The 25835-nt window shown below is 41.1% G+C and overlaps 2 protein-coding genes across 2 annotated transcripts; one reads left to right on the top strand and one right to left on the bottom strand.

Moving 5' to 3' along the window:
* Positions 1–1002: 1002 nt before the first annotated feature.
* On the top strand, positions 1003–14280 carry RB195_001538 (uncharacterized protein; the record flags this gene model as incomplete). The annotated part of the gene is made up of 18 exons (XM_064198372.1): positions 1003–1104; positions 1202–1273; positions 1394–1546; positions 2289–2408; positions 2620–2751; positions 2814–2963; positions 6700–6780; positions 6837–6989; positions 7042–7137; positions 7206–7277; positions 7378–7476; positions 7536–7796; positions 8380–8607; positions 8906–9017; positions 9132–9197; positions 13841–13912; positions 13974–14063; positions 14150–14280. 18 exons carry the CDS (start codon positions 1003–1005, stop codon positions 14278–14280), a joined length of 2190 nt encoding a protein of 729 aa, XP_064054253.1.
* A 1503-nt stretch (positions 14281–15783) lies between these two features.
* On the bottom strand, positions 15784–24648 carry RB195_001537 (uncharacterized protein; the record flags this gene model as incomplete). Its single annotated transcript, XM_064198371.1, has 16 exons — positions 15784–15892; positions 16451–16494; positions 16806–16898; positions 17087–17257; positions 17322–17444; positions 17539–17653; positions 19508–19613; positions 19671–19734; positions 20077–20220; positions 20823–20905; positions 20961–21023; positions 21075–21211; positions 22613–22695; positions 24187–24275; positions 24352–24465; positions 24618–24648. 16 exons carry the CDS (start codon positions 24646–24648, stop codon positions 15784–15786), a joined length of 1569 nt encoding a protein of 522 aa, XP_064054252.1.
* Between the last annotated feature and the right edge of the window lie 1187 nt (positions 24649–25835).

Genomic DNA, 25835 nt, shown 5'->3' with positions numbered 1-25835 from the left:
TTAGTGCCACAATGCCGTGCTCGCTGCGGCGTGGCGTAGGTCTCGTAGCGTATACGTCTACTGTAGGTCGAATGGGGGCGCCATGGAATCGAGGACGAAGGACGCGAGATGTTACGCCGGTTGTAATTCAGTTTGTATGCTTAGGGGCAGCGTATACTGATTTTGTCGTGGTGCGGAATCCACGGCAAAGCGTAGTGTTCGCTAAAATATTGCGGAGCCCAGCATACTTCCACCCAATTTCCTAATCGTAGTAAAGAATGGCGTCTTTTTTCAACGATTTCAGTTGCAACGGGCCACCCTTGTGCATCCGCTGCTTCCAGGAGTGAGCGGGCGATGATTAGTGAGATCTCCTCCCCGTTCTATTCAAGTAAAATCAATGAAAAGGCTGGTGAGAGGATTGGGGCGTGCACGTTTAGGTGCGTTCTAACATGCCTCGTAGGAAGTAAGGCGGTTCCCACGGCGTTTTTTTAGGCTGCGCGCAGAGTTCACAGCCTGGCGGTCAGCGTTTTGGTGGTTGTTGAGCGCACGGTTGTAAACGCTCATCAACCAGATCAAGCGCAGAGTCGTGCAGACGTCCGCAGGGCTGTGAATTCTGCGGGCAGCCTTCGATGATTAGTGAAAGATGAGTGGAACCGCGCTGGGTTCGGCAATCTACTACCCGAACTTTGTGCTTTCTCTTTAGGTTCCGCACCGTGACACGCCGCTTTTAACGATCGTTAGTGTGTCTAGAACCATTCGGTTTTTCGTCTCACAGTGGCATCAGTTCTAGACAGACTGCGCACAAAATGGTAATTGAATGCCTTTTCGTTGCGTTGCGCGGCCGCCCAGACATAATATAAGCTCTAGATCGATTCCGATTTCACATTGATCCATGGAGCTATGGGAAACCGCCTAGACATAATCTAAGCTGTAGATCGATTCCGATTTCACATTGATCCATGGAGCTATGAGAAACCCCAAGCGATTCTGTTATGGGCTCCTAGTATTCTTCATTTGCAGAGAATGTCAGCGGAAGATATCAGGGACATTCAATTGTTTTTTACTTTACAGTCAGTGCAATTGGAACCGTTGGAAGGTGAAGAATCGAGTTCTGGAACATATCAGGTGTTTATTGCTGCTACGAATAAAGGAACTGTTGTGAACAACAACACACTGTGGCAACACAATTTCTGCACAATTTTCAATTATTTGCTTTCTTTAGCCTTCGTGGATCGGTGCCGAGGAAACAATTTTCGATATTCCGTCAGAAATTCCTTATACTAAGGAAGCTGAAGTGAGTTGGTCTAACAACCTAACAGTAACGTTGTGAGATTGATCAATAATTGTGCTTACAGTGTTTATAATTTAGCCAAGTTGTTTATTGAGTGTTTCTTTTATTTTATGTGTGTTTCAGTCGTCATCTCTTGATTCCGGACAACCGGTTCCACGTGAGGCACCTGGAAGCGCTGGAATTTTCTGCATCAAGAAAGAAGTAGACGACAATGAATTCATCGGAGCTCATGAAAATGGCGCAAGTCGACAGAGTCATGTCATTGTCAAAACTGAGGTTTTAGATCATTTATTTGTTGCAGCTAATTTTGATTTTGGTTTTCTTAAGTGCAGTAATTATCATATTTGTTGTCTTGCGGTCCCTTCCACTGCTAATGCGATGCTTCTATACTTGCATTTCATCCGTGTCCTCCCTAACTAGTCGTTTCGAACAACGCAGCTTCACTTCAATACCTGCGGCCATGGTTCAAATGTTTCACATTCATGGTATAGGGTATTGTAACCAATGTTTCGGATTTGTGTGTTTCTTTTCGAATTCTTTTGTGTTGCAACCTTTTTTCTGGAAAAGTCAAAGTTTCTGGAAGTTTTGATGCAGAACCTTCAAAGAAGAAAACTGGTAGAAAGTTGATTGATTCTTCAAAGTACGAATAGTTTTCTCTAACTCTACATTATTGAATGTGGTGTGGTAGGCAAGTAAACATAACAACTGTCATCCGGCTCGGGGTAAAATGTATTCGGGGTAGGGGCGGTCAATGGCACCGTTATTTCTGGAGGTAAATAACTAAATCGGCTGGGGCTCTAAGACCTAAACATTGGTCTTAGAGGATCTACGACATGTAACTGAAATCACTAGGAGAAAAAGTAAGATGGAGCGTCTAGAAATAAGGGCGCCATTTAGTGCTCCCCACTCGCTCCCGTTAGATACCGTTTCTTCATGCATTCTGACAGAACGAATCTACACAACAAGAGAACCGAATAATTTCATGTGAATTGCGGGTTTTGATTGTTCTAAATTTCAGCCGCCTTCTCTGAGTCTAGCTGGAATGTACGATGATGAACAATATACTAAAGGCAGTAGTGAGATTTCAACAAACATTGATGTGGTTAAAATGGAATGCAAAGACTTCGATGAAGTTAAGGTTATTTATAGTGAATTCTTGAGCTATAGGCTATGTGGTACTATTATGCAGAGAACAATAGTCATCGTAGAATTGAACACTATGTATGCCCTTGTCAGTCCTTCGTTTACAAAATAATTATCATTTTTTCTCAGTCGGCTCCATCTTACAAAGGCATTACGCTACACAGAATCACATATTTGAGAAAACTCTGCTAAAATGGTTCTTTTAGCCTCATCATTCAAGCTCATTTTCACCGTACAATCACTGCTCAGTAGTAGATGATACAATCACCGACACGAACCGATCACCTTTCCAGAATAGTTTGCCAAAGTTGGAATCAGAGGACATAGTTGATGAGCACGTAACTTCTTGCAAGCATTATGGTTATCCTTTCGGTCAAAGTTTTGTTTGGTTACCTTCAAGCCTCCAGTCGCTGAAAGTTTATCGTCGGCACGTAGTGGCAGCTACAAGGTTTGCGGCCTCGTTAAACGGAGAGCTCCTGCGCAATCAGCTCGTGGCAAGAAAGGCAAAAAAAGAAAATCTAAAATAAAACAGAAATGTTCGGAGCCAAAGGTTTGTTGTTTTTCGTTGCATGCTTGTGATCTCTTACTCTAGCGTTTACTAGAACTATTCCGACCACACATTGCTATCGAGGCATCTAAAGTAGGGAATTCATATCATATATCAAATCATCAAGTCTCTTATCAAGTCACAAGTACTCAAAAGAAGATTATTGTCTTAGTCACGATTTATATATGGCATAGATATACATCTATGTCGCATATACATCTTGACTAAGACAGTAGGGGCCGCGTATGCAAGTAATACTACCTGCTCGTGGCGGCCTTGCTTTAGCTAAACTCAAGCAGGCGTTCGAGTGTGCGCATTAGGAGCGTACGAGCTACATAACCTGCACTGTTATACGGCAAAAGCTTCCCATACATTGCAAAAAGGTGCTGTAGGTGTAAAAAAGCACCCGTGCCAGAGTCCATACTCTGAAAGGACGAATGCCTGAGGGAAACATGGAATCTTTGGCGACAAACATCCGACTCGTCACACTAAACTGCCAGTCGCTGTCAAGTGAACTCCAAGAAGCCGCTCTATCCAAACTTCTGCGATATTTGCATGCACCTTTTGCTGCATTGCAAGAAACCCGCATCAGGGATCGCCCTCTCATCAATATCGACAATCGCACCATCTACTACGCCGATGCTGATGAAGGAGAGTAGAAGGCTGCACAATAGCTGTTAGGAACGATTATAACAACCTAGTGGAGGAACTTGGATCAACGTCGTCAAGATGCGCCTTTGTACGATTGCGGGATCGCAGAGGACTCAAACTCTGGATCGTAAGTACTCGCGCACCTACGGAGATCACAGAGGACCACAACAAGGACGCGTTTTATGATGAACTCAGTACGTTGATATCGAAAATACTAAGCCAGCAGGCGGTAATTGTCAGAATTGATGCGAATGCAAAGATGGGACCTGAACAACAATCCGATGTGCTTGAAAAATAATTCTATCCCAACATATCGACATCATCAGACATCGAACAACGGAAATCGTCTGATAGACCTTTGCGAGCAGACGAATCTCATGATTGCATCCACATTTAAGAGGAATCATCGACACCATCAGCTTACGTGGCAAGAGACAACCCCATTAACGCCACAAGAGCAGCGAGCGCCAAAAGATGCCGACTCTTAAGATTCAGCTCAATTACGTTCTGACGAAGAACAAATCTTTGCTCAGCTTTATGGTACGGTTCCAGAAAAGCTATCGGGGAGCTCAACATCAGCCGAAGCTCGACTTAGCAGGGCTGAAAAACGAGGAATGCAGAAAGAATTTCCGCCAACGAGTGTCGATCAATATTGAATTACGGGCCAGAAAAAGAGTGGACGACGCGGACCCTTTCACTAAATGCATTCAGAACGCTGCAAAGAAAACACTCCCTCTGTTAGCACCAAGGAAGAAGTTTGTCCTTGCATTCTGTATGTATTACAATTCTGTATTTATTACTACTACTGGTGACTTCAGCCAGGAGAAGCGTCCGAGAAGGAGGTTGCGCCGTTAGCTGAAACGTGATCACGAGAACGAAACGAGAACGAAGGACGTCAAGAGCGAAGGAGTTTGAGAAGACGTGGAAGGAAAAGAACCCGAGAAAAGCCTATACTCTGCTAAGGCAGTATAGCGACAAGAAGAAGAGGTGTTCGCCTGTCCTGAACACAGCCAACGGAGTCGCTGTCGGGGAGGCAACCTTTCCCATCTGGAGGGAGCATTTTAACGCTTTGCTGAACCGACCAGCGCCGCCAGTCTCTGAACTCGTGCACGCCCAAAGACAAACGTACACCACGGTCAGCGAAGAGCCACCGACGAAGTCGGAGGTTCTAGTCTTTATTCAGAAAGTGAAGAATGGAAAATTCGGTGGAGACAGTGGAATTAACCTAGAAATGCTGAAATCTCTTCTTCCTTCTGGGATTCGTGAGATGACGAAGATCATCCGTTCAATATTTATTGACGAAAGGATTCCTGACTCGTGGAGACACGCTATTATAATTCCTCTCCACGAGAAGCTGTTACAGAACCCAGTAATTACCGAGGAATATCATTGCTTCGAGTAATGTACAAGGTTTTGGAGCGAGCCGATTTTTGGACTTCGAAGCCGCTTTCGACTCTCCTCACAGAGCTCATCTTCTCAATGCGCTTCGCGCCGATGGAGTTCGAAAAAAATCGTACGCTTAATAAACGATATGAATAGAAGAACAACTGCTGCGGTCCGAACACTGGATGTACTACACCAGCTGGTGTTCGGACCGCAGCAGTTCGAATTGGAAACTGGAGTGAGACAATGGGCCTTTTCTGTTCAACTTTGCTGTAGATGACATAATACGAAGAACAGTTGAACAGTGTCCCATTGTAATACCTTGTGCACGTCCCTTGCTGGATCTCGAGTGCGCCAACGATGTAGTAATATTAGCTTCTAGCAGCTCGAAGTTGCAGTATGTTGTTAACCTTGTATCGGAATTAGCTGCAGCCTACGGACTGCGACTCCGCCCTAATAAATGCGAGCTGATTAGATCTGCTCAATATCCTCAAGGGGAATCAGTGTGGATGGACAACCTGTCGAACTCATAGATGAGTTCTGTTACTTAGGTTGTATACTGATAAACGATGGCAGCTACGAAAGAGATATTCAGCAAAGATGCGCTAAAGCATTAGAACTCGCACTTGGCATTAAACTTATTGACCAAGCGCCTGTGGTCGACTCCCATCGTCAACGAAGTCAAGCTGCGAATCCACCTATCTGCTATTCTCCCTATCATGATGTACGGATCGGAGACTTGGGCAGCGCCGGCGACGATGATAGAAAAGCTTCATTGCATGGAGAGAAAGCTGTTTGGACGACTGCTAGGCTACTTTTGGCCGTTGGTATGTCATAACGAAGAACCTTACTCGAAGTGGACATGGTGTACCGGCGGATGACACGTGGAAAACGTCAACAACTTGCCCGGCCTTCTGAAGTAGTCATGGAAAACCGTATTCACTTCTTTGGTCACGTTATGAAGAGACCGTCTGATTGGCTTGTCCAAGTGGTCCTGAGGATGCTTCTGGATCCTAATTAGAAAAGGCCTCCTGGTCGTAAAAGAAAGTTCTGGACGGAAATGGAGGAAGATCTGAGGATGCTTGGCGTTGACAGGCAGTTCAGAGACGTGAAATTCCGCTGCTTGTGGAATAGCGACGGATGGGTAGATTCTATGCGAACTCTAGATGAAGATCGAACAGGATGATTCTCTTATATGTCCAAGGATAACACACCCCGGAAAAGATGCGGATAGCTGCGTTAGACCGTAACACCCGCCCTCCTATTAAGTCAAAGTAAGTCAAGATATACATCGTGACTTAGACAAGATAGTATATTAGTTAGATAAGTTCTCAGGTCGGGTTTCTTTTATACGGAGTGCCTGTTTTCATAAGCATAAAGCGTTCTCTAAACAAATCAGATACGCTAGCTTCTGCCTCAGCTAGACCTCCTTAAGTCCCAGATTTATTGTCATCTTAGGTAATTCACTCAACTAAGCAGTGGATCTTGGTTAAGGCAGAAGAACTCAAACTCAATACCTCGTTTTATCCTTTGAGTGTGGATCATTGTAGCTGAAATGCCGTTGTTGTCCATTTTCACTTATGGATTCTCTGCAGTAGAAATTTAGAAGCTGTCAATAAGATAGTAGTCAATAAGTATCTTTCGGAACTGAACGGCCTTTTCATGCCCTGTCATTTTCGTCGATATTCAGTTTGAATAGTTCCAGACTTCCTCGACAGTCTTACGTCAATCACGCAAACGAGGGTCTCCAAATAATAACTTTACTACTTCCATTAACATTGGCTTGGTATCTAATATAGAATTTCAGAGATATCAAGGTGGCTTTAAATAGTTTTCGTTAAGTTACCTCGCCGCAGCTCGAATCGCCTCAAACGAAAACAACTTGAACAAGCTGTTGACTACTCACAGTTACCACCCAAATTCACCGGACCACTTCTTCCCTCGATGCATTTTTGTCATTACGTTTTAGAGCAGCTGATGAGTGCAAAGTATGAGGTATGCAAACTAGATAATAGCCAAAATATCTTACAATCTATATTGCCTCTAGCCCATCAACTGGCTAGTTGATCTTGCTACGGTGAAGAAAAAACTAGACTACAGGCAGTATGAAGATGCAGATGAATTTGCAGCAGAGATCAGAGCGGTTAGCGTTGTTTGCCGCGTATTTGAGAATCTTTTCGCAATTTTTCACTCCAAATAAGTCACTTGTAGATTTGTATGAATCCTTTGGATGACTCACTTGCGAATAATTCCCTCTCACTATTGGATGCGTTCGAACAACTGGTGGGGAGAGATTTACTTCAACATTCCTGCACGTTCTCCTATACTTTCTGTGATATTTCCTTCTGTTTTTCTTTATGTCGAATTCATTATGAAATTTTAGTGGATTTATATGCCTCTTGATCCTGAACTGCCATTAGTCCCTGAAGGCGCAGAGGACATGGATGAGATGGAGTTGAAATATTCCGCCATGCTAGCTGTTGTAAGGACACAAACGTCTTGGTTATGGAAAATATCCCTAAAGTTATTTTTGTGTTGTAGCTGATCAACAACAGGAAGAAATGTGAATTTTATGGAAATCAGCTCAGTCTTCACGTGCAACGATTGGAAGAAATGAATGTGGTTCGCTGCAGTAGAGGGCAACAAGGCAATGTCCTTTCGGAAATACCGCGCAATTTGATAGAAGAAATGAATGCTTTGGCAATGAAACTAAAACCTTACGCTTCTATTCCAATCGATATTCTGATGGAGGGCTGTTTGATGGATTCCACTGACTGCTTGGTATTGGCGCTAAGAACAGTGGTGAGAGTTTCTTCTCTGAGATAGTTAATATTTTGATGATTCTATGTATACTAGAGGCAACCTTTGTGATTAGAAATTATCAAACTATAAGGTGTACAGTGGATTTACATAATGAGACTGTTAGAGGTCTTACGTTTGGAAGCTTTGGCTTCTCGAAATCACCATTAAATATTACACATACCATTCATTTAATTCCCCTACCGCTCATACTTTTTTTTGCAACTGCACCGTACTACTCTAAGACTTTATCGGAAGTACGACACCCAATTCTCGAGCGATCATGCAAATAGATGCAAATGATCATTACTTCCACTATATTGAAAAACTTGAGAATTTAATACAGTAAAAATCAGCTAGGGTGATAGAAATTTCCAAATTTCAAAGTTCAAAGGCGCGGATGGGTTGAAACTAGCAGTCAGCTCAAAGTTTTTCCGCACACTGGTTCCCCGCATTGCGATATTTGCAGTTTTTCCTTTTTCCTTTTGATTCCTTACTATTTGCAAATTTCACTTCTGGTAGTCACACCACTTCATAGCTGGTTCGGCGGCGAGAGTGACAACGATATACATACTTGTATTTTTAGGCACCTGGGCTAGTGAAAATGTTTGGAGGAAAGATCGAAGAACAAGTTATATTTGACACGCATGAAGGGGAAGAGGAATCAAATCCAAATCAGAGACATCTCGATTCAGAGGATGAAGAAATGATGACACTCGAAAAACAGCAGCAACTTGCAAATGATGTAGAGAAGCTCTCAGATGAAGGGAAAATTATTGTTTTAGGCATTATCGCCTGTGATGACAAAGTAGAGGTTAGCGTTTCGCCAAAATTAGCTGCAAAATTAATCGATCGTGTTGTGCCTGTAACACGTAGGAGAAAATTACCTTAAGCAAGCTTTTTTTGCGGCCCCACGTGAAATCCATTAATATGAGAAGAGCAAATTCACCTTCAAATAAAGAGGCCATTTTTATGACATTGATATTCTCATACGGCTTTGTCACACTGTTAGTGAATTGTTTTCATTTTATTGATATCCTACAGTTTTACATTTGTCATATTATGTCAAAGTAGAAATAAGTTTGAACTCTTGAAAATGGGATTATTTCAAGGTGCGTTCCGATGATGAGGAAGTTCACGTCGAACTTACTAATGCCACACCAGACACTTTCCGGAAAGTGGCAAAGTGTGTTGCAACACTCACGGAACGGCAACTGAGTTGTCGTAGGTTTCATAGTTCAACCTTTCCATTTATGACCGCCGAGTTTCTAATATCCATTCAATTTTCTGTACATCTTTATTCCTGAAGGAATAACGTTTAAGCTAATATTATTTCAGCAGCTTCTGAAGAGGCTCGTGAAGGCACGTTGAAAACTGAAAAGTGTTCCAAAGCGAGGAACTCAGGTGTGCAGTCCAGAGAAGTTTTTAAATCTTCAAACTTCTGAGAGTTGAATTACCCGATGAGTCAGACTTCTTTGCTTCGTTTTGTATAGTCAAATGACACCTCACATTTGCACATGGTCTATCACGCTTCGAAACTCCATGATTTCATGCTATATATTGATTTATTTATTACGTGTGTGGCACAGTTGGCTAGAGGTCCATGGTGGCGGTCGATGGTTCAAAAGCGCTCTAGTGCCAACCAAGCCTTTCACCCCTCCGGGGTCGATAAGTTGGTACCAAATTCGTCTGAGGGGATAAAAACACTGACTTGATCAACGGCTGGCCCCGCAAGTCATTGTATAGACCAACACGCGTTCCAAAACCGCAACTATTTGCAGTACAACGCGTTGGCACATCCCAAGTGGATTGATACGCCACTGACATTATCTTTTACCAATCAGAATGTTCTTCTGTTTTTCTGTTTTTCTAACAACATTTTCTTCCTTCTTCTTTACTATAAATAAGAGCGAAAGAATTCATAGTTTTCTTTCTAAACACGTCAACTCTACATTTTAAGAATGTTCAAACTTAAGCTTCAAACACTCCTTCGATTGCAATATAATATAGACACAATTTCAAAGCATTACTCGAAGTATATTTTTTCTTCCTGTTTTCCCCAACAGCTATCCAAAAATGATGTTTAACATAAAATGATGTGAACGACATGATCTTACTGATAAAGATAACGTTCCTCGTCAGATCATGTAAACTGTTGGCTACTATTTAAGCAGCCGGTTTCATTCGTGTTTCCACTTTCTGAGGAAGGCATGTTACCAATCTGAAGCAAACATGAAAGGAAACAGGCGCACGAAGGAGTAATAGAGATGAAAAACAGTGCGCGTAGCGTAACGACCACAGAAGACACGTCGCACCCCCTGTTATAGCTCTCTGGCCCCGGCGCACCAATTCGACGCCGGTGGACCCGTCGCACTCCATTATATAGCTACAGCCTGAAAGTCCGGCTACAGCCGGACTTCAGGCTTATTTTGGTGTTTGCTCCGCTCGTTTTAACCGACCAATAAGAAATAGCAGTAGTGACATTTTTGGGAAATTAGAATTGCTTTTTTTTTACCAAAGCTTTATCATTATCAGCTTCATTTTTTTTACCCGAATACTTAAGAATAGATGAATGATTTTGTGGTTTTTCTTTAAACTCTTAGTTCTATATTTGGAGAGCAATCCAGCTTGATTTCACGTCTCTGTTTCCCTCAAACCTCCACAATTTGAAACATTATTCGAAGTATGAGTCTGCTCCGTTCTCAGCTATTAGCAAGAATGGTGTGCTATCATGGAATGACGTGAATGTCACTATTGTAGTGATAAAAATAACGCTTTACGTCAGATCGCGTAAACTGTTGGTTATTACATTTAAGCAGTCGTTTGCATGTGTGTTACCTCCTTTTGAAAAATTATGACAAAAGTGTTAGGGAGACATGCAGGGAAATAGATGGAACCCGTCTCTCCCCCTCTAGCTTTCTGGCACCGGCGCACCATTTCTGTCCTCGTGGGACCCGCCCCACCCCATTTTACAGCTATCTGGCTCCGGGGCAGGAATTCGACGTCGTAGTACACGTCTCATCCAATTTTACCGCGTTGAGGTTCCAGCGCACCAAACCGACGCCATAGTATTTGTCTCCTTCTGAGGAATTTCTTGACTGAGACACACGCATACACAGACGCAAACACGGTGCAGAATAAGCCCGTTATTGTACAGCATGATAGTTTGCAATTTTGGGAGTATGCATTCACATAAAAGTTTATTTACTCTCAATAACATATGAGAGAAACTAACTTGCCTTATCAAAGCCAACATACATGTTTGAACAACTTTGGACAATGGTGAGAGAGAGAGAGAAAGAGAAAGAGAGAGGAGAGGAGAGGAGAGAGAGAGGAGAGAGAGAGAAAGAGAGAGGAGAGGAGAGAGAGAGGAGAGAGAGAGGGGAGAGAGAGGGGAGAGAGAGAAAGAGAGAGGGGAGGAGAGAGAGAGGAGAGAGAGAGAGAGAGAGAGAGAGAGAGAGGAGAGGAGAGAGAGAGGAGAGGAGAGGAGACACACACACACACGAACTAAGCGCGTCATTATATAGCATGATCTTTCGTCGGTGCACCAATCTGACGCCGTGGGACCCTTCGCACCCCTTTTTTCGAATTTCGTGACACACAGACAAAAAACAAACAAACACACACACACACACACGGACTGAGATCGTTATTATCCATCATGATATTAATGTTTGGCTTACGCCATACTCTTCTTTTGGTGGTTCAGACTTCTTTTGGTGCTCTCTTCGCTCGCCTTCGGCTATCAAAAAGAATTTAAAGGAGAGCACTTTTCGTAAATTTCTTCCACAAAATTAAAATTGTCCTTTTCTTTTCACGATGATTTTTTTTTGCTTTTTTTTATTAAAGGAAAACCGCTTTGATGAAAATTTCATCGACGTCTTCTTTTAGCCATTTTGTTAGAAAAGTGAATACTGTATATTCAACTTGATTTTACATCTGTATTCATTTAATACCTCACCAATTTGAAAACATATTCTGAAGCACCAAAGAATGTTCACTTCGTTCTATTCTACGACTAAGATAAAATAATAATATATATATATAATAAACATATATACAATATATAATAAACATTTGTTGTGTAGTAAACGAGCCGCTGTGTGGCCGATACAACTGCATGCATCCTAAGATCCTAAGATTCATATGTCTATCCAACTCTAGCTACCCTCAACATATTTGCCTGATCCCTTCTTCAAAAACTGGATACATGCGTACAGCTGCTTAAATAGCAGTTTACGTGATATGACGTATAACGTACAGTCTTATCCGTATAACTATGATGATGGCGTTCACATCCGTTATTGACATAGGTAAGGTAGACATTCACATTTATAAATCATTCTATCTTAATTGCAAACTAGAATGGTGAAAGCTTTGTCTAATACTTTGGAATATGCTTTCCAACTCCTGGAGTATCGGAGGAATAAAATAAAGGATAAAATGCAAAGAATTGATCAATCTCTATGGGAATGCGCCTACGGGTTCGACTTCAATTTAGAATAAGTTTGCGGTTTACGTGTAAATGGCCTATACAATGACTTGCTTGGGCTAGCCGACACATTAAGCCAATGTTTTTATTCTCCCTAACAAGTCCAAGTGATGCCTCTTTAACTCTTTTTTTTCAGAAACATGCGCAACGATGGAAGATTTCATCGATGTCTCCTTGTACAGTCGAGTTAAAACGATGTGCAGTTGCGTAAGCGGGTGCGCTCAAACCTGTGCGGTGAAGCGCAGCCGCTTAAGCAACTGCACTGTGCTTCGTTTTAACTCGACTATACAAGGAGACATCGATGAAATCTTAAATCGTTGCGCATGTTTCTGAGAAAAAAGAGTTAAGGAGGCATCACTTGGAAGAAAAAAACTTCCTAATTTTATAGCAGAAATCCACGGAAAGTGCTCTTGTTTTGAATTTTTATTGATTATTGAACTGGCGAGCGAAGAGAGCACTACAAGTTGTATGGGGTTGCGACTCATATATTTTTTCTTTCCAATTTTCTTTTGTTTAAATCTGGTACGTATAATAGAATGTGATGTAACAAAAATCTAAAGTTCAGCTTTTTCTCAGTTCTTTTATTGCTTGCGTTATTTTTGTTTTCTCCTGTCGCTCTTTTATCATGTTCTAAACTTTTTTAAACAACTTTCTTCGTGTTTACGGATAAAAACCGGTACATTCTCCTAAATGTGCACGAGCTAAGCTTCGAGGTCGTTTCTTCGAGCACAAGAACGAACAAAACTGCTGTTCGTTATAATTCATCCAAGTACTGTTACTAGGATGTGTCAACGTTTCTAGAAGCGGATATCTATTGAAAAGAGTCTCTGAAGTGCCTGACAAAAGAAAACTATTAAAAGAATTGATATTAAGATTCCTAGAAGAGTTGGTTGCAATCCACTACACCAGCCGACGTTTAAAAGACCTAGCTAGATTTTCAAACATTTCCATGTGCATCCCAGGACCGTCCAACGACGTTGATGTGCTGTTTTGTGAAAAAAAACAGTAGGAAACCGCTCGTTTCCGTGAAGATCAGGATGACCCTAGAAGCATTTGCAAAAGCCGCACTTGCACTGAATGGAACATCATTGAACACATGTGCTATTCAGTGAGTCAAGTTCATCTTGTTCGAAAGGTATAGACAGACTTACACTCGATGCCAAACTAGCATTAGATTCAATCCTAAATTAAAAATCTCTGCTGCGAATGAATCCTCCTTTCGAATGTTCCGTTCAACGTGCACACTCCGGTTCACAGGTTAGTAGATTCGCGGCACTGCATAAGCAATGTTCTGAATTCACACAGTTTGTGCAATACTGTACTTTCGGCTCCGAGCGACGCAACGTAAAAAGTGAAGATGAAACCTTTGTCTGAAAGTGACATGTTCGCTCGGTGCCTGCGTTAAAGAAAGAACAAAAGCAAAAGTGTGACCTGAAAATGAACGTTAACATAGGGCGCATTTCGCACTGTTCCTTTGCAAAGCTTCGGCAGCCGTAGGTCAAAATAGGTGATCACTTGGACCTCACCACAAGGGCCGATCACATTCAAGTTGCAGGAAACAAGAGGATAACAACGAGATCAAAGAGCATTACTGACCGTAAACAGAATCAGTTGGGTAAGAAGAGAGGTAACGTACAAGTCTTTAAGTGTGGGTTGTGGTTGACATTGAAACAGACTCACTTCTTTAGCTGTTGATATTGAAGCGCGCAAGCGTGAGCTCGTTGAAGGCATCAAGAAGCTTGGTGGTACCGGTGCGACGAGACCGATGAGAAAGCAAGGTGTAGTTTCAACATTGTAGAGTTTGGATTTTGTGCATATGTGTTTCGACACAAAGTGTACTCAATTTCTTAAAAATCATTTCCAGTCCCCTATTTGGAGTCTCGTCTTCGAGTGAGAACTTCATATGTTTATCGGTCATCCTCTTCATCCTCTGATTCAACTGCAACTTCGAATTCATGGGAATCTGACAGCGCGTCTAGTACTGAGTATGAATAAACAACAGTATTGAACCCTGCAGTGACCTCTCGTACTGAAGAAAGACAGCTGGACGTAATTTTTAAAAACTAAATATCTACAAAGCTTGTTGCTGAATGCATTTTGAATGTTGCGTTTGCCTTAATGAAGTGAACCTTCCTGCCCTCGGATGAGCCACCGTTCAACTTGTGACCATTTTACGGTCGATTTTACTAGGCTGTAGCGGTAATCTAATAGGCTTTGACCTAAAGTATGCTGAGTAAACAACAATAGTGCATGGAAGTTTTTGTTCACGGTATATATTTATATAAATGTATTCAAGTGATATATTTAGATCAGTTCTTTCATACCTTTTGGTTCTTTTACCTCTCACTTCTCCATCGCTGAGACTAAGTTCCTGATCACTTACTTCACAAGAAAAGAATGGGACTTCTTTAATATTTATTCAACTGCTTGTGGGATTAAATCCTCGATTTAATTCCTAACTTTTAAAATTGATTATTCACTTATGGTGTACTTATTACACGTATGATTCTTCCTTCTCGCGTTTCCTTTTCTTTTTTTTCTGTTTTGTAGTACTTCTGTCTGGTATGTATTATTCTAATAGTACGCATCGTTGTTTTCCGTTTTTCTTCACTGGTAAAAAATTGTACGAAAATTAGAAGGATCAGATGATTGTTAATGAAATCAGCTCAGATTTAAATGAAGCAGGCCATTGATTCAATTGTAGCACTTTGTCTTTGCATCTGTTCAGTAGTCAAGACTCTACAAATGAACTCAAAGAGAAATCGATACACATCCTTTTTTCGGGTCTCGTAATTATAGCCGTGCCAAGACAACCTATAGTAGGATCAAAACCACATGAAGCACGTACGCAATTGCGTACGCGGCTTTGCTCGAGCCGCTTCGGTGGAGCGTGGTGAAACCCTCGCTGACACCACCCATCGCTGCAGTTTGCGAAGGTCCCAACTCGGTTCCAACTGCTGCATCCCGAGTCCCGAGCGCGTACGCAAAAGCACCACAACCTCGTGATTCATATCGTTTTGACCCGACTATAAAGCTGTGTGCTGTTGCGTAAGCGCCCGCACTCAAAGCGATGGTCCTCTGATTTCATACGGGTGTCTTGGGTCACTTAGAAGAAAGCAAATGAAGGGTGAAGTTTTCACTCATATCTGCAGTCTGATTGCAGTAAGCGGGGGTCCTCTGCCAATTTAGGAAAGACTATTAGCGCCGCAGGATAACTATTAGCGACTATGATTCACTTATGATTTACAAACAGGACACCAGTCTCATCTCTTCTTTCTTCTTCCTAGAAGCAATCTTCATTTTTTGTTTCTCTTTTGTAATTGAACTTGAAAAGTTGGGAGGCTTTAGTGGATTAAGTGATCCGAGCTAGTTCAAAATTTGTATACATGTGTAATTGGACGAAATTAATCCTGTGACTAACTTTCTAACTATGGGTGATATCGTTGTATAACAATCAATTTATCCCACGCAGCTTGCCGATTACTGGTTTCTTCCGTTTCACTTTCGAGTTGCCGGATTTTCTAGCGAATCTCCTTCTTCCTGCTCTATATTCTTTTCTCGATTTTTTTCACTGAGAGAAACTTTGCTTCCCGACGATCCTTGGGCACTGAAAAGTCATTTTTGTAGGATTTTCTCCATATGTATTGGGGTTGAACCAATTTGTCGAATAGTTGATGAGACTCTCAAGTAATCTAAAATAAAAAAAACAGATTATTCATATTCAGAATCAGATTAACGAGAACACGCTGTACCGCGTCGACGGTCTTCTCAGGTGATGTGTACTTATTTAAGCGCATCACCCCACAAATCTGAGGTGGTGCGGGTTTCAGGTGGGTTATGCCTATATAGGATTCGTAGATTATGGGGAGGAGGGTGATTCCGTCCATTTCTTCCTAATTGCCGCAAAAAAAACGACCCGGAAGATGCGGCGGGTGCACAGGGCTGTCGCGCTCCAATCGAACTCATTGTAGAAAATAGCGCACAGGGACGCTCGAAGCCTTATCTTCCGGGCCGTTTTTTACGGCAATTAGAAAAATGAAAGTGCAAAAACCGCATCACCTTCCTCCCCATAATCTACGACCCCATATAGGCATAACCCACCTGAAACCCGCACCACCCCAGATTCGTGGGGTGATGCCTTTAAAAGTATTGTAAACGCACTCACTCTTGCTTCATTCCTATGCTTTCCAAGTTGCAGTTTTTGGTTTCCTGAAATATTTGCACGTGAAGATGAGCTAGAAGGACATAATAAATGGAAAACCTAGTAAGAAAAGTTGTAACTCTTGTCTGTTTAGAGTTATTGTCCCAATTCACAAATTAAAACGAATTACTGCTGACTAGGTAGACTATTTTTAGTTAGTAACTTCACTTTCTATTGATTTCTTTGAGGGAGACTGGTTTATGATGGATATCGTCGAATATACATGTAGGTCTCAGCTAATTATAGGTGTGTGAATAACACCGCTCGAAAAGATTTCGTCATCTCCAGCAATCTTTTCAACAACTAGTTCATTTATTACCTGTAGGAATTTGGCAGCAATGGAAAAGTTTATAAGGTTTGCTCCCAGCACCGTCCACATTATTACAGGTTCGTGAATTGTTTTGAAGACAATCTGAGTAATTCGGTTTATTTCCTTGATATAGTGGAAGTGTTTAGTTACTCAAAGTAGCTTTCTGATGTCGCCACCCTAATGAAGATGTCAAGATTTGTAAGGATATGCTGCAAAAGAATCGACAAGTCGTTTGTGTGAATAATTCCTTAATAATGTTGGATTATCACTCCCTCGTCATTATCTCTTACCATGAGTGAAGCTATGATAGTTGCTACTCGTGAAAGAATCCCGAGGAAAGCTGTTGTAGTAGCTCGCACATCTGTAGGCATTAGCTCGGATGAACAGACAAAGTTTGGCTCCCAAATCAAAGCGATGGAATTGTATGCAGCCAGGTAAACTAATAAGTACAATGTCGTTCCCTTAAAAATTAGGTTTCAGCTAGAAAAGCTGTTTGCGGCAATAAAGGAACTTCACAAGAATGACCTTGTAACCCATGTAAATTAGTGCAACGAGCCCCGCAGAAGCAACTGTGCACACCGACATTCCGATTATGAATACTTTGCGACGACCGAGCCAAGGTAAATATCCGTCGGCAATTCCAAAGCTCTAAATGAATTCCTCTTTGTGCATTTTGAATAAGTTCCAGTGCTACTTTATACGTTGATATGTCGATGAAAATAAGCTACCTTTGACCACCTACCAATCGAATAATGGATGCGAGTGCTCCTGACAGATACTGACCAATCCAAATATTTTTTGACATATCCTCTCCATTGAGATCGATCGAATACTCACAGAAAGCACCAAAGAACCACCTAAAGGAATTAATCTAGACGGCTTAATTTATTCTGATTGAGACTTAAATTTTGTCAATGCTTGTGCCTTTTTGTGTTTAAACCTTACAATATAGCAGTTAGATATATCAGCTTCGTTATCTCTTGCGATGATACCTACAGCTATCGTCGAACGTGTTCAATTCAGCTAACGTGACACATCTGTAGCTAGGAAGCACTTGTGCTCCGAGGAGGCCAGAAGGGCAGCGAAGGTGCGACATCGGAGGTGGGTACAATAGACAGCCAGAAGAGGGGGTGGGAGTCGTTAGGTACCCACAGCCGGTTACGTGCAACAGAATAAGTGCCTACAGAAGAGGGTGTCGATAACACAGAGCCGGCATATCTTAGGCTACCTGTGATCATTAAACCACGCCCACTCATTACCATGTCAGTGAGGTCGTGCGCTGTGTTTGCATCGTAATTATGCGATAGAGTTGCTTCCTAGGAGCGTTAAAAGAACAAAAAGGTAACAACGTATCAACGTAGAAAGTGAAAATGTAAAAGAACGAAAATGCTGAAAATAAAGCGGAAACGCAGAAAATTTCTCCAAGAACAAAGCAATGTCAAAAAGCATAAAGCATACAACGTTCCAAAATTCAGAACTTTGTAATGGTTATTGCCTAACAGCTGTAGTAGTCGGAGATTTTGTGATATGTTTAGTCAGAACATCACCGTATTGCCTTGCGGCTCCGAAACAATGAAATCTGGCACTGTTAACTTGGTCTAAGTTTTTTTTTTTTCATACAACCATTTATATCTCATCTTTCTCTTCTTTTTTCTTTCGAAACTTTCTCTCCTTTTTTAAAGAACATATTTGACGGAATCTATGTGATGCATTTGTCAAAATGCGAATCCTTTAGTCAAACACGAAACTCCTTTAACCAACGGTGCACTATGGCGCATTCAAAAGCATCTTCACCTCCTCACGCTTTGTTTAGATTTTGAACTGGATCTGTGTCGGCAAGCTTGAATTCATCAAGAAACAACTATTCGAATTTTCCGTTTCGACAGCCTCTGAAATCAAACAAAATAAAAGCTTACAAAATATGTTGATATTAATCGACAGATTCACTTTTTTCTTGTTTCTTCTTGAGTCTTGATTTTGATTTGACTTAGAATTTTCGATCTGCTTGTTTTACACAAATGAAAGACACTTTTATTTTCCATTTGCGGGATTTCATGTGCAATAGTTTGATATATCTCTACGCGTAAACGATCGGTACTCCGTAGAGAAGCAGTAGCAGAGATAGCGTGCCCCTGCGAGGCATATCTCAAACCTTATTAGACGATGAGGGACGTTGGTGAACTACGTGATGGACGGGGCATAAAGCGAACGCAGCGCAATTAAAGGCATCACCCCACGAATCTGAAGTGGTACGGATTTCAGGTGGAGTGTTCGTATACGGGATCGTAGATTATGGAGGGGTGGGGGGGGGGGGGGGGGGTGATTCCGTCCATTTCTCCTTAATCGCCATAAAAAAAAACAGCTCGGACGATACGACTCCCAGCGATCTGGCGCGATATCTTCTACAACGAACTCGATTGGAGTGCGCCACCCTTGTGCACGCGTCGCATCTTCCGGACCTTTTTTTACGGCAATTAAGCAGAAATGGACGGAATAACCCCCTCTCCATAATCTACTATCCTGTATAAGAATACACCGCCTGAAATCCGTACCACCTCAGATTCGTGGGGTGATGCGTTTAACGATCGCCGTTGCCAGTCATTCCCCCTAAGGATAAGTTGTCGCGAAAGCTGTGGGTACCTAACGATACGCACCCCCTGGATACGGGTTCTTGGACGGTTCGACAATATTGAGACCAGGGAGAAACTCACATCACACATAAAACGAGGAAACCGACTCGTAGTTTAACATCTCGAAGTACGTCTAACAGTGAGACACTTTTTGTTGCTGCAGCGCTTTGCATGACCTCCACTTCTTCTGTAGCTTCGAATTTCGTGAGAAATGTGGAGGAATATGAAAAAGTTCATAATTTACCTGACTTCATGCCATTGATCCAATCAATTTTCCTTTGTGCATTCTCAACTCGCTCGGTGTATCCCTAAAACAGGACAAATAGCATGTTACAGGATAATACTATGGCTTAAAGGACTTAAATTCAAAGAATTTGAAAACATTAAGCTAATTTCCAATTAACTAGTACATTCATTTCCTTCTAAATTAATTTAGATAATTAAATTTACGAAACACGGCAAATTTAATGCATGTATATCAACCACGCGGGAGAAATTCCTTTGAATTCTAGGACCATTTAGACATTGTTTAGCTGGGTATAGCTGTAACGCAGATTAAAACATGTACAGTAACCTCTTCCCGAGACAGCATCTTTCAAAGTGCAATTTTACAACGTAAAATTTAAGCAAAGTTCTTGAGAAAGTCTTACCTTTCTCTTCAGCCATATAATGCTCTCAGGTAGGAAAAGAAGAAGAAGGAAAGTGAGTACACACACTCCACCATGTAAAAAGATAGCTAGGCGCCATTCTCCAGCCGCGTGAGCTAGTGCGACCATGAAAACTCGTCCAAGTGACTGAAACATATAGTAAGATTGAAACGACACAGAGTGGTGTAATCGCGTAGGCCGTTGCGCTCGAAGCGGAGGTGGAGATGGCGGTTGGAATCGACGTGGAACCGTCGCACCTGCAGCGAAGAATGGTATCAGTGGGGGTCCTCCGTTGATTCTAACCGCTACGCTCACCGTACCGCTTTGAGCCCAGTTGCCAACGCAACTGCATTGTGCTTCATGTAGTTTTAACCCTACTCTGACTATTAGGTATTTCTTGATGTTCACATGTGCATCAGATGATAATTCCCCTCATTTGTCCTTCTTTGGTTAGGTTAATCTTTCAAGAAATGTGACGAACAAGAGCAAGTAAGTACAGGAGTGTGTGAGACAACTAGAAAACGATGGACATGTTCAACGCAGCAGACGCTCTGTAGTCACACATTTCTAGACCTATAACAGCGATCCAAGGTAGAGGTCTCAGATTTTGGACCTGTCAAAAATTTCTGCAATTTTCTCCTCCTAGCTCCGCATTTCTTTGTCCTTTATGTAATGTTATCGCCATTGATTTTTGAAACACATTGCTTGAAAATTGATCGCTTCAAATTTCTGTCGATTTTTCGACTTACGTAACTAGTGATGGTCCTCAGTTTGAATCTGTGTCTGGCTGAGATCATTTCCGAACAATACGTCCAACCAACGGACATTGTACCTGGGAATTTTTGTTTACATCAGGAATCGATCGATCTTAAAGTAGTTTCGGTTACCTGCCACACTAAGCCCTATTGCAAATCGAAGAACATAATAAACGATGAGGTTATTGATGATACCTGAGGTGATATTTCGGGATGAATACAAATTTATATAGTTGGAAAACTTACCACAAAGGAATAATTCTGGAACTCCTAGCAACAACGCAACAAGGAGAACAAAGCGCCTTCCAAGTCTGTCCGCTGCGCATCCAACGATGAAGTTACCGATGAGTACGCCTGCGTATTGTACTGATGTGGCTGAGATCCTAGAAAAACTCAGATTCATGGGACCTTCTTTTTGATTTCCGGGCGTTTTTTTAAAATATGCCTATTTGTCTTACATGTTGATCCACATAAAAATACGTTATAATGTACGTATAGTAGGGTTAAAATGACATGAAGCACGGTGCAGTTGCGTAAGCGGCTGTGCTCGAAACGTTGCGGTGAATTGTAGCAGTTAAAATTTACGGGACCTTCACCGATGCCATTCGTCGCTGCACTTTGGTCCCAATTCGATCCCAACGGGTGCGGGACAAGAGGTACCCGTGAAAACCGGCTCCCCCCCTCCCTCCCCCTCCCCCCCCCCCCCCCCCTTTCCGTTTGCCCCTCCCCTTTTTCTTTTTCCTCCGGCCCCCCCCACCCCCCCCCCCCCCTTTTTTTTTTTAAACCCCCCCCCCCCGGGCGCCGCCCCGCCGAGGGGGGGGGGGGGGGGATTTTTTTAGGGGGGGGGGAAGAACGAATTGCCGAGGCGAATTCTGATGTACGGAAAAAGTAAACTAAGCGCATATTATTGGGAATAAAAGAGAAGAATAAGTAAAAATTATTTCAAAAAGATGCTGCAGGGAAAAGAATAACACGCATATATTTTCAAACATCTCATAATTTAACACATTTCATGCCCTAAGTTTTCTATATAAACTAGCAGTGCATAAGTATGTGTTTGTCACGATGCCATTCAACGAATTCGTGTTCAACTTTCAACTGCGGCAGTTATAATAACAGCAACATTATGCGCTTATTACTTTGTATACATTCTTTAACTCCTTTCTACATTTTACCTTTTCAAAATTTTACATAGATATAGATATGTATAGCAAGTATTGAAATATACCAATATTTGACATATTTCAATACTTGCTTGTACGTCTTATACAGTTTTATATAACAGACCTTTGTATGGCTCTTCAAACTTCTTTTCTTCTTTCTATCTTCGAGATATACCTTTAGGTACAGTGTATGTCTGCGAGGCATTAAGCGGCTGTGCTCGTTAAACGTTGCGGTGCCAATTTTACCCAGCTAGTTAAATTTTTTTTTTTTTTTTTTTTTTTTTTTTTTTTTTTTTTTTTTATTTTTTTTTTTTTTCTAAAATTGGGGGGGGGTGTAAAACTTTCAAGTACCGAAAATTTACGGGACCTTCACCGATGCCATTCGTCGCTGCACTTTGGTCCCAATTCGATCCCAACCGCTTTCTGCACAGCGCCGCTTCGAGCGCAGCGCTTACACAACTGCGTTCTGTACGTTCTGTACACATAACTCAGCGAATCAGCCGAGTTGAACAGCAAAGACCCCTTCCGTGCGATTACGTACATTTTCACGAATGAAACTACAGCAAAATAGAACTTAAACAAAAAATACATTACGCCAAAATGTGAATGCGGAAGACTTACGATTTGAAGAAAGGTCTACAGTATATTTGATATTCCATCGCAGCAGACTTAAAATATGGCTTGTTTTCCTTCACACATTGCTCCTTAAAGTGCGTAATGATTAGTATTTTTCGGTCTCGTATTTGTAACCAGGAAAAATTTGTTCTTCGATTTCGTCATTCTTCTACAATTCATCTATTCCATAAATTGTCAGCGGAATTGCTTGTTTGAAGGCCAAATTTCATCGGCATATTCTCCTGTCCATATGAGCTTTAATATGCTCATTTTCGTCGTTTATTGCTATGAGAGTAAGCATGAAGATATCGTAACAGGTTAGGCAAAAGAATAAAAAGCATCAGTTTTTTTCTTCAAGCGTTCAATCCTATTCAGCCTATGACACTCATTTCTTTTCACACTGGTTCAGGTTAGCATGAGAGCCTTGGCTGCAATCCTTTCGACAAAGCGATAATGGCAAATTTATTTTTTTTTGTTTCGCAAAAGCGTACCGGGATGATCTAGCGTTTCTTATTTTACTAGTTTTCCCCTATAAATCTGCGACTGTACGTATGTGACTTTTTCATTTTCATTACTCAGTTTGCTAAAGAGACATTTCCTTCATATATGTTCGAAAAGTATTCTGATTCAGCTGCCTGCCTTCGTGGTTTGGAATTTAATGGTTGCCAGAATTGTGTACCAATCAGAACAAGGATGTTATTACTATTTATCCTTTTATCATAAACAAAAGCTTAGCTTGTTGTCTTAAAATTTTAAAAGTAGGAGAATGAATGAAAATATTTTGTGGACATGTAATCAGTAAAAGCAGTGTGAGTAGCAGTACATAGGAGCAATGTGGATATTCACAAATGTTTCACCCAAGGATGCTACGTAATTTCTAAAACGAAGAAAACGATTAGTAAAACGTTTTTTGAAATGATTAGAAGGATGGAAGTGCTAGCAATGAGTGTGCTGAATTACCTTCTTATTCATTTTTTTTACATTTATTTGACGAGGCCTGCAAGAGAGGAAGTGGTTCAAAGATGCCCTGTGCATAATCATAATCATAATAGTATGTTTTGTCAGTTGGAGATGACGTAAATACACCTAAGCTCTAAGTACATGCCTGACTGATATGCCATCTTTTCGGCAACATTTGAAAAAATTTGTTGTTGATTTTCGGTAGATGACTGTAAATAACTTTTTTGTGAGCTGCGGTTTCCTCAAGTAACACTATGTATTCTAGTAATCTCATTCGAGTGAAATGCTATTTTTCGCAAAAAGCGTTCAGGCACCATGTGTCGAGCATGGTCTCCTTTTATGCCCATAGTAGCGTGCATTTAGAAGTAAACAAGGAAACGGAGCAGTAAACTAAATAAATAAAGCCGTATCACAGTTATTCTTTTATCTTCGAGCACATGGATCCATAGGTGTTTTTGTAATGTAGTCATTTCTTTTCACAAAAATAAAATTGATAAGAGAACTCTACTCGCTGGTAGAAGGTCCTAAAGAGTGGTCGTAAAAATGCACGATAATGAAGTTTTTTAAGCAGAGATTGCTCAGGATCTAACGCCATCTATCAATTAATTTCTTTTACTTACATGAACTGCGGTTGTAGTATTAGGACAGACATCTGGGCATGTTACACAGTCTTTATAGCATTTCCCTCGACTATTTGTACAGTGATCATCTGAAACTCGGGAAGTTTTTGTTAAATCTAACTTCAACGTGTATTTGGAGAATATAAGGATATTTAAACTATTTACCGAAGCATCCGACGGGCGGCACGTAGTTGAGAAGGATAGGGAAAAGTTGCTGCGTAGTGTATGCATGGCAAAGCTGGTACATGATGAGAATTAGTATATCGGTACGAAATTTCCCTAAATCAGTTTCTTACTGCAAATATTGCAAGCCAGTCTTCCATTACTCTTCTAGAAATGGTCCGGAAACACTTTGAAAATCTTAAAATCCGTGTTTATTTAGCGCAGAAACTGTTATTTATATTTTTCAGAGAAAACACTTTTAATTGTACCTGCCAGTCTGCTTTTCTTCTCAGTGGGCATTATTCAAAGAGTTATCGATCAACTCTGTAAGAATACCTTGCAGTATGTATTGAAAATGTCCGTTTGTAACGTAAATTAGGCAGTATAATATTCTCATGATCTTACTTTTAAATGAAACAATTTAGATAGATAATAGTCAGAAAAAGAAATCATAGAGAGGCAGTTCCGAAGAAAAGATTGAAATCCTGTAAAATACCTATACCTTCTTAGAAATGGTTCACCTATACGTAAACTGCTGATATTCCTCTACTGATCAGAAATGTCAATTTACAAATGCATGAAATTTCGTAGAGGCATATTTGCCTTGAAGAGATAGACATGGAGACCTACACAATCCGAAGGTCAAGGAGTCAAGGTTACGAAAAGGAAGGGATCACGTTCAAGGGATGTATTACAGATCGTCCAAAGACATTATCACTATTGATTAACGTTTAGTTGTTAAAACATTATTCTTCTATAGAAAGTTTTGTTTTGTCGCGGTGCTCTAGAAATCTTGGCAGTATCTTTCTACCGAAGATAGTTTGGTCACGTTACTGATGAATTCGTCAGAGACGACCCTTTTTTTCATTTTGGAGATTTTGATGCCGTTTCAGTTACAATTACGTTTCAGGTACACACTTCTGGAAAGTAATGCAGGCAATAATGAAGGCTGTAGACATTCCATGAAGCGTTTAGGACCCTCTTTTTATCCGTAAGGCTTTTTTTATCTTATAGCTCGACATTCCAATTATTCAATTCGAGATCTTATAAGTGCAAGTAGTTTTATGTGATTGACAGTGGAACATCAAATACATGATATCAAATGTTCTCAGAGCTCACGTTTGATAAGCTGGAAGCGATCTTAAGACAATCTCGTAGTGAATGTAACGATCAATGTCTCGAGAGATCAAAAATGTATACATCGAAAATATTGAACATTACGAGAAGACGCGTGAGAGTTAAACTTAAACTTGTTAGTTAAACGCTATGAATACAATTGAGCAAGAAATGCATCAGTAAGTTCATATTTTCTTGTTCTTATAAAACGTAAAAATAGGTACACTAGAGGCTGAATACTTGGTTGGTGACGTAGAGGTCAAAACAATAGCAATTGAAGACTGGCCATGGTTTAGATCTTATGAATACGTGCCTCTGGCCAGGGTTTCCAAATTAATCAGCATACCACGAATTTGACGTGGTGAGGGAAT

The sequence above is a fragment of the Necator americanus genome, chromosome IV (genome assembly GCF_031761385.1).
Source record: "Necator americanus strain Aroian chromosome IV, whole genome shotgun sequence".
NCBI lineage: Eukaryota > Metazoa > Nematoda > Chromadorea > Rhabditida > Ancylostomatidae > Necator > Necator americanus.
This window is presented reverse-complemented; position numbering and strand designations above follow the sequence as displayed.